This window comes from Taudactylus pleione, unplaced genomic scaffold (assembly GCF_031769625.1).
Source record: "Taudactylus pleione unplaced genomic scaffold, aTauple2 ptg000016l, whole genome shotgun sequence".
NCBI lineage: Eukaryota > Metazoa > Chordata > Amphibia > Anura > Myobatrachidae > Taudactylus > Taudactylus pleione.
Genome location: NW_028284418.1, coordinates 53,921,340 through 53,936,711, shown reverse-complemented (window position 1 = coordinate 53,936,711; position 15,372 = coordinate 53,921,340). Strand labels below are relative to the sequence as shown.

Below are 15,372 nucleotides of genomic sequence, written 5' to 3'. Positions count from 1 at the left end.
GCAAAGTGGAGGCTATCACAGCATGGCCTACCCCTCAGGACAAGAAGCAGGTCAGGACATTCTTGGGGACTGCGGGGTACTACCGTAAATTTTTACCCAATTATGGTGCCCTTGCCAAGCCCCTAACCGAACTGACCCAAAAGAAGCGTCTGAATCTGGTCGCATGGACGGCAGACTGTGAGCAGGCCTTCCGAGCCCTGAAGTCTGCCCTTGCTCAGTCTCCTGTGCTGCAGGCCCCGGATTTTAAACACAAAGATACCTATTAGGTGCTATAGAGATATAAAACAATTGGTTAAAAGTGTGTATAGAAATTCATTCGCTACCACTTGGAGGAGCTGACCCTCCTGTAATTGATACACAAAAACTAAAAGGAGAGTGGAGCGCTGACTTTGACCGACCATATGAATATAATGGGGAAATAAATAGTGTTTTAAAACATGTTTAATTCATGTGAAAATAATTAAAAACTAATTCATAAAATACACCTTAAGAACCAGTCAAAAAATAGACCATAACCATACTAAATAAATAATAAAAATAAAAATGCATAACATTCACATGCCACAGAAAAATCTAATCCTGAAGAAATATTGGAAATTCTGTCAGCCATGGTTAGTAGTGAAAAAGTCTGCTTAGGTCCAGCTTAAATAGCAGTCAAAAGCATGCAAGTCCCACAGCCAGTTGGTTAGTAAGGGGGCTTTCCATTAATGGCAGAAAATAAGCAGTATCAGTGTGCCGTCTTCAAAGCCTAAATTAGCCCTCCTAGTGTTGCGCTCGCCACGCTTCAGGCTCGCCACAAGGTTATATTCCCCCTCTATGCCCACTAGGATGCTAGAGAATGACGCTGAGCACTGGCTGATGACGTCAAAGTCCTCACTCATTATTATTATCAATCATTGTAATGTCTAAATCCCCTTCACATAGAGGACACTGACGTCATCAGCCAATGTCCAGCTTCATTCCCTACCATCCAAGTGGGCATAGAGGGAGAATATAACCTTGTGGAGAGCCACCGAGCCCAAAGCATGGCGAGCGCAGCGAGGTGACAACTTTCTTCTTTAGGTGGGGACAACTTTCGGTACTTGTGTAAAGTACACAAGTACCATTTAAAACATTAATTTGGCTATCTCTGCAATGAGTCTGTAAAGTAAACAAGTATCCCTAAACCTACTCCCTAGTGCTTAAACCTAACCCCATCCCCTAGTGCCTAAACTTAACCCCATCCCTAAACCTACCCCTACTCCCTAGTGCCTAAACCTAACCCCATCCCCTAGTGCAGGGAATGGGGAACCACAGGCCCGGGGGCCGTATAAGGCCCCGGAATCATTTGGTCTGGCCCTCTGAGCTTTTTTTATGCTAGCCTCATTTGGCTAGCAGGGTGCTTAGCATGGCACCCTGCAGCCAAAATCTATGCAGCAGGGCCACCTGGAGCGTCCTTAAGACGCTTCAGACAGTGACACCGCTGCCCTTACAGCTTCCCGTGGGCATCTTCAGGATGCTCTGGGCATTGCTGTAATCACCGGCGATTGTGGCTCCGCCCCTTTGTGACATCACACGGAGGGGGCATGGACTGCACCAGGCCCACAAATAATGTTACATATATCAAAATGGCCCTCGGTGGAAAAAAGGTTCCCCACCACTGCACAAGTGGCTAAACCTAACCCCATCCCCTAGTGCCTAAACCTAACCCTACCCCCTAGTGCTTAACCCTAACCTCCCTTCTACTTCCCTTCAGGATGCTGGCACCGGGATTCTGACAGTTGTCGGGATCCTATTTGCCGGGATAACTATGCATCCCCCTAAAACTTAAACCTTGCTGCCATTGGCTATTGAAAACTAGGGGGTCTATTTACTAAGCAGTGTTAGGAGACCAGAGTGAAAAGTGATAAGGTGCCAGCCAATCAGCTCCCAACTGTCATCTCACATGCTGTTTAAAAAAAAATGACAGTTGGGAGCTGATTGGCTGGCACCTTATCACTTTTCACTCTGGTCTCCTAACACTGCTTAGTAAATAGACCCCAAAGACTGTCAGGTGTGAAGGGTTGGTTTAAAAAATGTCTTAGTTAACTCTATTAATTCCTGTTAATTGCTGTTGATTATACAGCGTACACTGCTCTATAGAGTACGAGAGCCATTGCAGTGATCGTAATAGCTTGACTTAAGTTTACTATCTTTTTGCTCTTTCATCACAGCCATTTTTATTTTGCTAATTTAACTGTATAAAATTCAATCACGTAGTTATTGTGTGACAGCAGCACGACACTGAGCTGTGAGACATGGAATGGAACCCGCCTGACTCTTGCTCTCAGCTCCCGGACATCACCTTGTATTTGCTGCTGCGTAGTGCGTACTGCTAACACTGGAGTGAATGTGACAGCCAGACGCATGCGCTGTTCACTGGTGAGGCGATCGAGCTGACGGCGCATGAGCCCAGCTAGTCCCGCGTCATCGGTAATTACAGATCCCGGGTGGCGCATGCGCGGTCCCTAATGGTGAGTCCCCGACAGGTGTCCGTGCTCTCACTATTGGCAGCGAAAGGGTGTCCCATAGCTAGCCCCATAGCTGTGCCGCATATAGCGCTATATAGGCATATCTTTGTAGAACAGGGATTTATAAGCATGGTTTCCTCTGTTTCAGGCTTAGTTTGTGGAACCTGTAGCTATACGCCTACTGTGGAACTACAAGTTATAACGAGCCCTGTAACTTTTGTCTGGGACTTGTAGTTCTGCAGGAGCTATGGAGTCACACGTTTCCATCCTTTGCTGGTTTCTATGGATATATACAGTGTAGGGCAGAAGAAAGCAGGGACTGGGGCAATGTAACTACAGAGTTTCAGAGAAAGAGGAAGTGCTCTAACCCTGTAACCAAACTGCAGTAACTGCTATCTAGCACATACAAAGGTTTCATTCCTGTTATATAAAGTAACGTGTGCTGTACAGGTGTGCAAGCAGAGCACAGGTTATGTGCAGCAGGTGACTCTATCACACATTAGTGGCGCTTTAGGGCCACATGTATCATGATAATGGTGCTCCAGCCAATCCGCTCCCAACTTGTCGTCTGTTTAAAAAATAACAGTTGGGAGCGGATTGGCGGGATCACCATTTATCATACGTAACAAGTTTTATCACCTGTGAATGATAAAACCATACTTGCCAACTCTCCCTAATGGTCAGGGAGACTCCCCGAAATAGTAGCAATCTCACTGAAGAGTCCAGCAATCTCCCTGATTGCACATTACCTCCATTATAAAGCTGAAATACTGTATGCTTGTGTGTATGTATGTGTGTGTGTGTATATATATATATATATATTACATACATACTATGTGTATGTGTGTGTGTATATGTGTATATATATATATATATATATATTATTATTCATACCTTATATCTTGTAATTTGCTTGGGTGCTTCTTTAGAGTTTCCACTGAACTGTGGGTTACCCAACGATAAAGGACATCACATCTGCTATACATAGAGATGAAGGCACTCGCCAGACTTGTGAAGTAAAAAAACATACTTTAAGCTTTATTAGCATGCACATAATCCATAGTTGCCCTATGGATTATGTGCATGCTGATAAAGCTTAAAGTATGTGTTTGACTTCACAAGTCTGGCGAGTGCCTTCATCTCTATGTATAGTAGATTTGAAAATACACACAAACACAAATCCAAATGTGATAATTCGTATCATTTTCCTGCGTTGGTTATAAGGCACAGTGATCCCTATGGCTACATGCATTTTCTGAAAAGTATCAGTGTGTTTTAATCAAAAAGAAGTACGCACTAACTTCTTTGGGGCTCATTTACAGTTGGATGTAACTCAATGTTATGACACGCCTCTCATATGTAGCAGTACACGCCCACTTTACCACCGTACTCATAGGTGTTGCTTTCACAATCTCCCTGAAATGTTTTTTCAAAAGTAGGCAAGTATGGATAAAACTCATTGATAAATGTCTTGTAATGTATAGGGGTAGATGTAGGATAGTGACACTTAACGTGCCGCTATAACGCTTTCCGCTTCGCTTCTTTACCGAGGCAAAGCAGGAAGCACTACCGATGAGATGTAAGAACACCTCATCGGTCGTAGAGGGGGAGTGATAACTCCCCCCTCCGGCGCCACCCGCTAGAAACCGCAGCACATCAGCCTAGTGCTGATGTCCTGTGTCTCTGTCCCGACCGGCTCCACTGAGCATGCGCGGGATCTCGCAAGTATCGCGAGATCCCCGCGTGCAGCCTGGAGCCGGCAGCCACTGCAGCAGGGATAGCGTTGTCCCTGCTGTGGGGATAGGCTAGCGCCAGACTGTAGCTGTCGATAGCGACAGCTACAGCGGGCCGAACGGTCAGGCGATATGACCGTTCGTACATGGCCCAGGCTATCGGCGCTGCTATCTTGTAGATGGCAGCGCCAATATTGATGGGCGCATAGCGCCCCTGTCATTTACCGGCCAGACCCCCGATCACACATTGGGGAGAAGCGGTATCAGCGCACATAACGTGCGCTGATACCTTTTCTGGGCTTCATACATCTCCCCCATAGTTTGTTAATGTATGCTCTGCTTTAAAGACTGCCATAGAAAACACAGTACTGACCTCCAGACCAATTACATATTATATTTTAGTTGTAAGACGGCACCTTGACTACACCTTTCTTGTCCTTTACCCCACCACATTCACTACGGTATCCTATGGAGAGTAGCTCTTTTATAGAACAGATTACTTGTGTGGCATTATACACTTTTTTTTTTTTTTTTATCTCCTTCATTCTATTGAAAATGCTGTACTTCACCTTTTTCACTTAAGTACAAATAAATATTGTTTTAGTGAAAATCGAAAGTATACACCACTATTTCTTAACATTTACTTATATAGCTTGCGGATATTCCGTTGCACTGTTTTTGTTATTAGATACTCCCTGCACTTCTATATACTTTGTAAAATGGGCCTGTTTGTAACATACAGGAAAGTTATTAATATATTTTAATTGACCTCATTAGAGCTATCTGACAGAAAATGACCTAATTCAGGTTTCCTCTGCACTCTGGTAGGGAAATCCTGTGATGTCGTTATGAATTTCCCTATCAAATGCAAAAGTGACTAGCCCATCACAATTCCTGAAAGTGCAGATGGTTATTTGCATGCAGTCACTGCTGAAGAGTAGCTTTACAACTGCATAACCGTATTCACTTACCTGGAGAGGCTTTACCATGCCACAGAGAGAGAGAAGATATTTATTTTCTCCAGGGCTTCACAAAAGACAAGCTCAGTCAATAAACTCCATAAAGCGAATAACCAATTTCATACTGTATGTGTTTTTTATTTTGTTTTGACATTTTTAAGTATTCATTTATTATGAACTCTGCTCTCAATTTTACGTTAATGAAAATAAAACAATGAAAAATATTTTATATTACAAATTAGCACAAGATACAATCTATTCATACACTTATCTAAACTTTTACTGCCTGGGGGACGAGTATTTCTGTGTCTCAGAGTGGGTTTGTGCAAAAGTAAAGAAAATTCCACAATAACAACAATGATTTGCATTAACATTTATGCTGGTTTTTAAAAAGTGAGATATGTTAGCAGGTATCAAAGGTTCTGCTGTAGCATGCATTGCTGGTAACCGTTTTTAAGGAGTGAGCTGACCCACTATGGCTTTTGAGTGATCAGCTATTACAATATTCATAGTACAGTAATGGGAAAATGTGAAGTTTACTTTTCACTGTCACACATGGTGTATTTTATCTATTATTCAACTCTGTGCATGTGGGCATCTACCTGGGTGGACTTGAAACATCTTGTCTATATTATGTTATGGAGTAGTTCCTTAGTAGCTAAATGGCTTATATCAGGCTTGCAACTTACTAAAACCATGAGAATTCGTCAGTTAGTATCGCACATTTTCATAATGTTATAAGCCAGGGACACACCAGAGCAGAGGTTCCCAAACGCGGTCCTCAACTCTCCCCCCCAACAGCTCAACCATGGATATCTCTAAAACCTGAACACAAGTCAAGGCCCCCATACATCAGAGATTGATTGCAGCAATCATGCAATTTGCAATCGATTTGTGTATAAAAATCTTTCCCTTTTTCAATCGATTGTGGCAATTCTGCATAGATTTTTATACACAATCGATTGAAAAAGGGAAAGATTTTTATACACAATCGATTGCAAATTGCACGATTGCTGCAAACAATTGCTGATGTATGGGGGCCTTTAATTAATTAGTACCTCAGTCAATTTGATTTAACCACTTGTGCTCAACCATTGATATCTCTAAAATCTGAACTGTTGGAGAGACTTGAGGACCATGGGCCTGATTCAGACCCACTCGCGAGCGGCTGTCCGCTCGCAAGTGGGTCGATGTTATGCACTGAGCATGCGCACGACGGAGGGAGCTCCGTCGTGTGCATGCGCCAGACGCGACGAGCGAAGGAAAGTCCTTCGCTCGTTGTGTCCGATCAAAGGGGGCGTGCTGTCAATGTTGATTGACAGCACGCCCCCTTTGGTGGGCGTGCGGGGGGCGTGCCTCCCTGACGGGGGTGTTCCCACGGGAACGCCTCCCGTCAGAAGCCGGCCCACTGACATCACTAGTGATGTCAGTGGGAGTGATTTTGGCTCTGATAGAGCCAAAATCACTCCGGAGCTTGCGGTTGAAAACATGACATGTAATTATTGGAGTAATTATGCTAACTGGAAACTTCCAATTGCCTAATTAATGATTAAAGGAGGTGTCTAAGGGATTTCAGCACAGTGTCCCAACATTTTAACCTTGAAATAAAAATTTTCCTTTTCATCTCTCGAATGCGAATTCAGTCTGACTGGTTCAGTGCGAGTTGTTAATTGGATTGCAAAATGAATTCGCTATGCAAATTAGAAGAGAAAATAACAACTCTCACCTCACTATTCGCACCTAATTGGATTGACCCTATAGAGTAAAGGGGCACATCCACTAGCAGATAGCGGAAAGACAGTACGATTACAACATTGTAACTGTACAGTCGTTCCTCTTCCCCTGCAGTGCCTACACTGAGCAATATGTCGTTCAGTGTAGGCACCCACCCTCATCCCCGAACATGCTCAATCTGTCGTTATCGGCAGATTGACCAGCATGTTCAGGCAATGATTGATGTCGGAAACGAACAGCGAGAGCGCACATCACTGGTCGTTTCCAACATTATAGTGCACGATTAATGAGCGATTGAATGATAACTATATTGTTATCGTTCAATTGCTCATTTATATCGCCTAGTGGATGTGCGCCTTTAGAAATGTAGTTTATTTTTTGAGTAAACCTTTTTTAGACCTTCAAGGAAAGAAACATTATAGCTCACCTTAAACTAAAACACCATCAATATATTATGTGTGTTTATTTTAAATGCTAACATTATTTGTTTAACAATGTATATTTTTCCTCTCAATATTTTTATTAGGCTGTCCTGACCATCACCTGGTTTGTGCTGTGGAATTAATCACTGTTCTCTTACTTAGCAGGAGCCTGGAGGTGTAACACATATTAAACAGCCAAAGGCAAATTGAAGCAATGACCGTTTTTTTAGTAAGGTTCATCTTGAGGACAGTCATCACGTTGATAAAAATGTGAGAAATTTGGAGAGAATTTGACGTTCTTTAAATCCTGGTCCATCCTCCGGTCTCTGCCTGTGCCCAGGGATCATCTGTCTCCAGGCATCCTGTCAATGGCAGCCCAAAGAAAGTGTTTTGTAAAAGAATTCAATCCGTACATTACTTGTTATATCTGCAAAGGATATCTTATCAAGCCAACCACCGTCACAGAGTGCCTGCACACATGTAAGTACTGCTGACCGGCAATATCTTTGTAGAATTAATAATCTTCATATTTTTTGTACATTTTTTTTTTTTTTTTTTACATTATTTCTGAATACATTTTCATGAACCATATAACTTTCTGTAACTCCATAGGGGTGCAGTTTTTGTTTCATTCATTTAATTTGTTTTTGAGAATAGAGTTTAAAAGGGCACAGACAATCTGTATTTTTTTTTTTTTAACATTTGAATTCTAACATTTAAACAATTGAGAATATATACTTTCTTTTTTTTCCCCCAAGTTTGCAAGAGTTGCATTGTTCATCATTTTGAAGAGAGCAACGATTGTCCGAAATGTGGAATCCAAGTGCATGAAACCAATCCTTTAGAAATGCTAAGGTAATCTGAGATGAGATGTACAATTGGGATTTTGTAATTTACGTAATTTAAAAGAGTATTATCTCTGGTTTTGGTTCATTGCTGTAACCTTTAAAAGCAGTCTGTGATTTGTTTTTATACCTTACGTGGTAAGACACAGCCACAGGATAGATTTTCCCCCAGCCAGGCCTGTCAGCAATTGGAGTCGACACCTCACCCCCTTCACCCATACACACATGCATTTTCAGCTTTTACCAAAACTTAAACAATTCAAATTCAGTGAATAAACTGAAATGTTACAATGACGAAAGGGTAACTGAAAAAAAAAAAAAAAAGATTGTGTTAGCAAAAACTGAAAAATAATGTAAATTTCACAGTTAAAAAAGGCCCCTTTCAGGGGACAAGTAATGGGTTAAATTAAAGTTCAGTACACACCATACAATGGGTATGACCCAGCAATGGAATGATGCGATGTAACGATACATCACGCTCGCCATGCAGACTGCGCATACATGGGCATGGTGCCTCGTTACATGCTGCATAGAACGGCACTGCGTCGTTCATTTCATTGCCCCATCTGCCATGCAGAACAGCAGATGGGACGACGCGATGAACGGCCGTAGTGAACGACTGATCGGGTGTACACACTATACGTGTGTACGATATATATCCGCGTCGGAATAATATATCATACAATACATTGTATAATGTGCACTTAGCTTAAGCCTTAAAAGTTGATGCAAACAATTCCTACAGGTGTCCTAATTTCTGTTGATTGCAAACTGCATAAAAGCAGTTTTGGAACAGACTGTTATTACATCCTCTGTAGCATTATTTAGACAATATTGCTATCACAATGGTGAGAAAAAGGCAATTAACAAAGGAAGACAGGCAGACCATTATAACCCCTAAAAATTTAAGTCTTTCCTGTAGAGAAATTGCAGAGATTGCTAAGGTATCAGTGAGTACACTTTTCTACACCATCAAAAGGCACTTGGAAACTCTGACAGGAAGAGGTCCGGCAGACCCAAAACCACAACAGCATCAGAAGACAAATTTCAGAGAGTTAACAGGTTTAGTGATAGGTGGCTCACAGGTCAACCGCTTCAAGACCAGTTTAACACTGATTGAAGTAAGCAAGTGAATGGATCAGTTACAACAGTGAAAGGAATACTTTTATCATCAAAAGTTTTTATTGATTTTGTACAATATAAAAAATTGCAAGAAATGGAAGGGAAACAAAGAAAAGGGGAATCACATATCACAAATGGCAGAAAAAAGAAATAAAATTTTTTTTTGACATGTAAAATACAAAATGTAACAATGCATAAGAAACACATTTCTCAGAGAACATCAAGGAAACAGAAGAGGGGTTTTAAGGGCTCTCAAGGAGCATCAATGCACTAATCCCCATCAGGAACAAATTCGTACCATTTAAACCATATCGCTAATGGGGAGGAGGCCCGAGAAGGAGTAAGGTACACCTAGGGCAGTGTTGGCTAACCTTGACACTCCAGCTGTTATGGAACTACATAACCCAGCATGCACTGCTACAGTTTTGCTATTAGGGCATGCTAAAACTGTGGCAGGGCATGCTGGGATATATAGTTCCACAACAGCTGGAGTGTCAAGGTTAGCCAACACTGACCTAGGGTTTCCATTTAGTGGATTTTATGTTTAACTTTATACAAAGACGGCAGAGATGGGCACTTCCAAAGCTGTGCAATAGCAGCTCTAGAAGCAACCAGAATATGTCCCAGGAGATATCTGTCAGATTCAGGAAGATCGGGAGGATAAAGGTGAAGAAGGGCTAGGGAGGGTGAGTCCTGAAAGGGAACATTAAGAATCTTATGGGCTAGAGAGAATATATCTCACCACAACGGTCGGATCTTGGGACACCCCCTAAAAACGTGATAAATATATCCCACTTGTGAGCAATTATGCCAACAATATTTCGAGTGAGAGGGGCATATCGTATGCAACTTGGCAAGAATAAAGTATAATCTATAAAGCAACTTAAACTGCATCTTCAAGTGATTGTAACATTTAGAAAATCGATGAGATGTAAAAAATAGGGTCCACCATTGCTGGGCTGTAAAAGTCACTTGGAGGTCTGCTTCCCACTCTAATTGTGCCCCAGTTTTAATCGCTTCTTCTGCTTCCAGGGAAAAAAAAAAAGTACCAGAAATGAATAGCTCTTCTGGAGTTACCAATTGAGATTTTAGTGAGAACAACGGGGGGAGGATTCAAAGATCCCCTAAACTTGAGCACTCCAGACACCCAATGACTGATACGCAAATGTGTAAATTATTCCCCAGAGGACAGGTGCTAATGTGTCTCAAGGTGGGAAAAAGAAAATATAGAATTATTGCATAAGATATCGGCCATCTTCGTAATCCCACATGTCTGCCACACTGAGACCTGGAGGTCTGGGAGTAGACGGGCAAAAGCAGTCAAAGAGAGGTTACTAGTAGGTAACACAATATTGTTGTCAGAGCGTATGATCTCATCCCAGGCTCCCAAGGACTCGGATATGGCTCTGAGTATCAGATAATAGAATGCAGGAATGCTTAGCAGTCCAAACCAATTCAGATAGGGGAAAGTGTGGTATCAAAGCTCTTTCCAAGTCTATCCACAGTTTAGATGCAGGGGGCAGGGCCCAGTCACTAATTTGGACTACTAAGCATGCAGAGTGATATAAGGATAAATTTGGGACGGCTAGGCCACAAAAACGGGGGGGTTTGTCTTTCCAGATATTGTTAAAAATTTGCTTATGAATCAAAATAAGATATCTCTTTGGGATCTGATATGGGATAGTGCGGAACAAATACACAAGTTTTGGTAGAACCATCATTTTAAATGCCGCTAGTCTACCCAGCCAGGAGACCTCAAAGCCAAGCCAACTCTTTAAAAGATCAGTAATATGGACTAGAATGGGTGAATAAGCAAGAAAACCATTGCTAAGATGACAAAATAAGAAAAAGGCTTGGCTGGGCCTTGAAGCGCCACCAGTGGACTACTGAAGACTGGAAGAAGGTCTTATGGACCAATGAATACATTTTATTTTTGGTTATTCACACAGGGTTTTGCACACTATAGAGTAGTTAAAAGGTGGCTCTTCAGTGTGTGACACTATCTGTCAAACATGGTGGAGGTAGTGTGATGGTCTGGAGCAGTGATTCCCAACCTCTGTCCTCAAGGCACACTAACAGTCCTGGTATTAGTGATATCCATGCTTAAGCAGAGATGGTTAAATAAAAAAAACTAAGGTACTAATTAAGTCACCTGTGCTCAACTATGGCTATCCTTAAAACCTGGACTGTTAGTGTGAGGACCGTGGTTGGGAACCCCTGGTCTGGAGCTATTTTGATAATGGATCCCAGGTCTATACTTTGGACAGAGTGAATTGCACCCTTAACCAAAGGGCTAACACAGCATTTTTGCAGCACTAAGCAATACCCTTGGCTCTACCCCTAGCTGGTCAAGGGTTCAAGATAATGACACAAACATATCTGCAGGCTATGACAGAACTACCTTCCAGGGAAAGAACAAGATGATAGGTTTCAAATCATTGAATGACCAGCACAGTCTCCACACATAAACACGATCAAGCTGTTTAGGATGACCTGGACCGAAGTGTGAAAACAAAACAACCTACATGTGTAACACATTTGTGGGAACTTGTGCAGAAGTGTTGGAAAGAACTTTCCGAAAAATATTTGATTTCCATTGCAGAATGAATGCCATGACTGTGTTTGGCAGCTACAGTATATCTGCAAAAGGTGGCTACTTTGCTGAGACAAAAAAAATCCTGTGATTTCTTACATTTCTCCAACTATTTTTGTTATATGCAATAATTCTAGAGACTGAGACCTTTAAACTATAAATTTCAATAAAAACTGGAAAAATGGGGTGTTCTAAAACTTTTGACTAGTTGTGTGTGTTTGTTTGTTATATACAGATGTGTCCTTACAACTTTCCTTTTTTGCTTCATTTGGCATGAGAAGTCGTTGCACGACAAGTAGCAATTGGATGGATCCAAATAATTTTTTTCATGCAAAAGTATTTGTATAAAGTTCCAAATTAAAGTAGCAAATTTTAAGAAAAAATGACAAGGCGTAGCTAAATCGCATATTCAAAGGCATGGCAAATTTGCCCATACGGCTAGGTATTAGGAAAGGTGTATGTGGACACATCTGTGTATCTGTGGGTGTAAATATATATACAGTATATAATATATATTTGATGTGTATGCATTAATATGTGTATATGTAAGATATACTGTAGATATGTGTGTAGATGAAAAATTGTAATTACATACACGTACAGACTTACAGCACTGAGGCTATGGGTTCTTTTTCTATAAGGACCCTGTCTGTGTAGTGTGCGCATGGGTGTCTCCCAGGTGCTCTGGTTTCCTCCCACAGTCCAAATGCCTGCTGGTGGATTAACTGTCTAAAGTGGACCCTAGTGTGTTTTGCGTCTGATAGAGATAGTAAATAAGCTCCATATTCTCTATACAGCGCTGCATAATTCTCTAAGCCTCAGGTTCTAGAACCCGGCACTTTTGATCAGCCTTATTTTGCATTGCCCTTTTTAAAATTTCGGCCTAAGGCCCTGATTCAGAGCCGGACGCTCTGACAGAGCCGGGCTATTTTTTTTTTTTAGAACGGCCTCCTGGCCGCTCGCATAAGAGTGGGTGACCACCCACAGCTATAGCGAGTGGCCAGGAAGATGGTCACGATGGTCAAGACCATCGGGCTTGCGATGAGACCCTTGTGGTAGGGTCTCGTTGCCACAAGCCCCAGAGAGATTTCGGCTCTAACAGAGCCGAAATCTCTCCCACTGACATCACTCGTGATGTCAGTGGGGCCGCCCCCAAACGGAGGCGTTCACATGGGAACGCCTCCGTTTGGGCAGCCACTCCCCTTGGCCCGCCCACCAAAGGGGGCGTGCTGTCACTCAACATCGACAGCACGCCCCCTTTGTTACGAGAACGGGAGCGATGGATTGCCTGTCGCTTTCCGGTCTCGCGCATGCGCACGACTGAGCCGGCTCCGTCGTGCGCATGCGCTCTGGGCCACCATCGACCCGGTTGCGAGCGCTCAGCGCATGCGACCGGGTCTGAATCAGGCCCTAAACACGGTCATAAGCATCGGGTTTTAAAACCTGACACTTAGTTATAAACCCCTATGTACTAATTCACATCTGTCTCTGCCCAATTGGAACTTACAGTCTGAATTCTAAACCATAATTATAATATAATGTGAAGCATTACAGCTCAGTGCCAGCGAGGGCTTAATTTCCTGAGTTCATACAATGGATGAAGCATTAAACATACTTAAGATAGGATGGAAGCACTGAAAGATCTTGATTAAGTGACTTAAGACATGTTTAATGTACCTAATTATCCTCATTCCGCATTTGGGCACTTTTTACTATTTACCGACTTTGCTGCACCCTCCTCCGGATCACGTCACTGTTGCTCCCCCCCCCCCCCCCCCGCTATACAGTGTAATGAAAACATGCATTGTATAGCGGGGGATGGGGCTATGATGCGAGCGGGTGGTTCAGATGAAGGGGTGTGCGGGAGACTTGCTCACTTTTCTGGGTGGCCAGAAACGCCACACGAATTTCGTAGGCAAATATGGCAGAAAACTACTATAGAATCACTGGAGCTTTGCACTTTCAAAATAAGCTCATATGACATAAATCCCACCTCAACTTTGCTCATCTCTAAAGGAAATACTTGAACTGCATTGAGCAAGAACTCTGTAAAGTTAAATTAGTTGTCTTGTCACTTTGCTGTTAATAGCTTGAGAAAACAAAACAAAAAAAGCATGGGCAGTTGTAATAGTCAGATTTAATAAATGTGCTAAGTTGTCCATATGTTCCTAGAATACTTAATTGCAAAGCCTACTGTTGCGTTCTTTAGTACCAATTGTTGGTAATGCAACCTTTTTTTAGAATGCTCGTTTTGTATAAAACAGCCGGTAGTAAACAGGAGAGAAGAAAAACATCTATAGAAGGTAAACAATGCTAGAATAGAAAAAAGGGGTTACTTGAGGAAAGAGTAGGGGGATGGAGCCAGAATTAATTCTTGTACACTTAAACTAATAAAATCAGTCCTATGGGCGAGGGAACACAGGACTCTTCTACTGCTTGCACAAGAACCAAACAGAAAATCAGTAGTAATGCTTAGGAATCGGTATACAATCGGGAAGCCGGCTGCCTTAATACCGACAGCCGGCTTCCTGACTGTCATATCCCGGCGAGGGTGAAATGCCGGGTGTCTAGATGTAGACGCCTGACATTTCCCCGACGCCGGGAGACCGGCGCCCGGCATCCTGATTGAAGGGAGGGTTAGGGTAGGGGGAGGGTGGGTTAGGGTTAGGCATCCCTGGGGGGGACTTGGGGTTAGGCACCCCCCCGGGGGACTTAGGTTTAGGCAGCGGGGAAGGGGGGGGGGGTTAGGGTTAGGCACTTAGAGGGGGGTTAGGCACTTGGGGGGAGGTTAGGGTTAGGCACCCCTAAGGAGGGTTAGAGGGTTAGGTTAGTCGGTACTTATCTATCGATGATCGGGATTTCCAGCGCTGTTGGGCTTCCGCTACCGGGAACTCTGCTTTGGTCAGCCAGGCGCTGCCGGGAATCGAACCGCCGGCCATATTTCATACCGATTCCTAGGAATCTCAGTTGTAGTATACGTTCCTATATGTGTAGAAATTGTATTCTATCATCTCTCTGCTTCTCTTCAGCCTTAAAGCGTAATATAAAAAAAGTCAATCTCTTGAGCCCATATGGTGCAAAACATGTTATATTTAATAATGTGAGCAAGGTCTTTTGCCTTTATTAGGTAATTGATATCTATATATCCAGCTATCATCCTCGCTGCTACATGCTCCTTCCTCCCCATCTACCCCATCTGTGTCACACCTGTTTGTCTGCCCCGCCCTTTTAGAATGTAAGCTCTTACGAGCAGGGCCCTCTACCCTCTTGTGCTTCTCCTTACTTTAGTTTCATCTACTTCTTACTCACCTCTAGGGCACCTAACACTTGGTTGCTTATATTCTGTTACTTATCTGGGTGTTATAGTCGCTAAAGTAGCAATGTATGTTATCCATGTCCTTGTCCTGTATTGTATAATACTGTAAGTCACTGGTCAGCAATTTGTTTATGTACTTTGTAAGAGGCTGCATAACAC

General features: G+C 42.7%; 1 protein-coding gene across 3 annotated transcripts in view; it reads left to right on the top strand.

Moving 5' to 3' along the window:
- PCGF5 (polycomb group ring finger 5) overlaps positions 1 to 15,372 on the top strand; it is a 123,111-nt gene that overhangs the window by 65,830 nt on the left and 41,909 nt on the right. Inside the window, exons 1-3 of one of the 3 annotated variants that reach the window (XM_088474028.1) lie at positions 2,412 to 2,492; positions 7,500 to 7,817; positions 8,096 to 8,192. In XM_088474028.1, coding sequence (XP_088330154.1) covers positions 7,706 to 7,817; positions 8,096 to 8,192 — 209 coding nt within the window. In that variant the 5' untranslated portion in view covers positions 2,412 to 2,492; positions 7,500 to 7,705. Of the gene's footprint in view, positions 1 to 2,411; positions 2,493 to 7,499; positions 7,818 to 8,095; positions 8,193 to 15,372 lie in introns of those variants that run through there. The other 2 variants (XM_088474027.1, XM_088474026.1) reach the window with 2 other exon arrangements.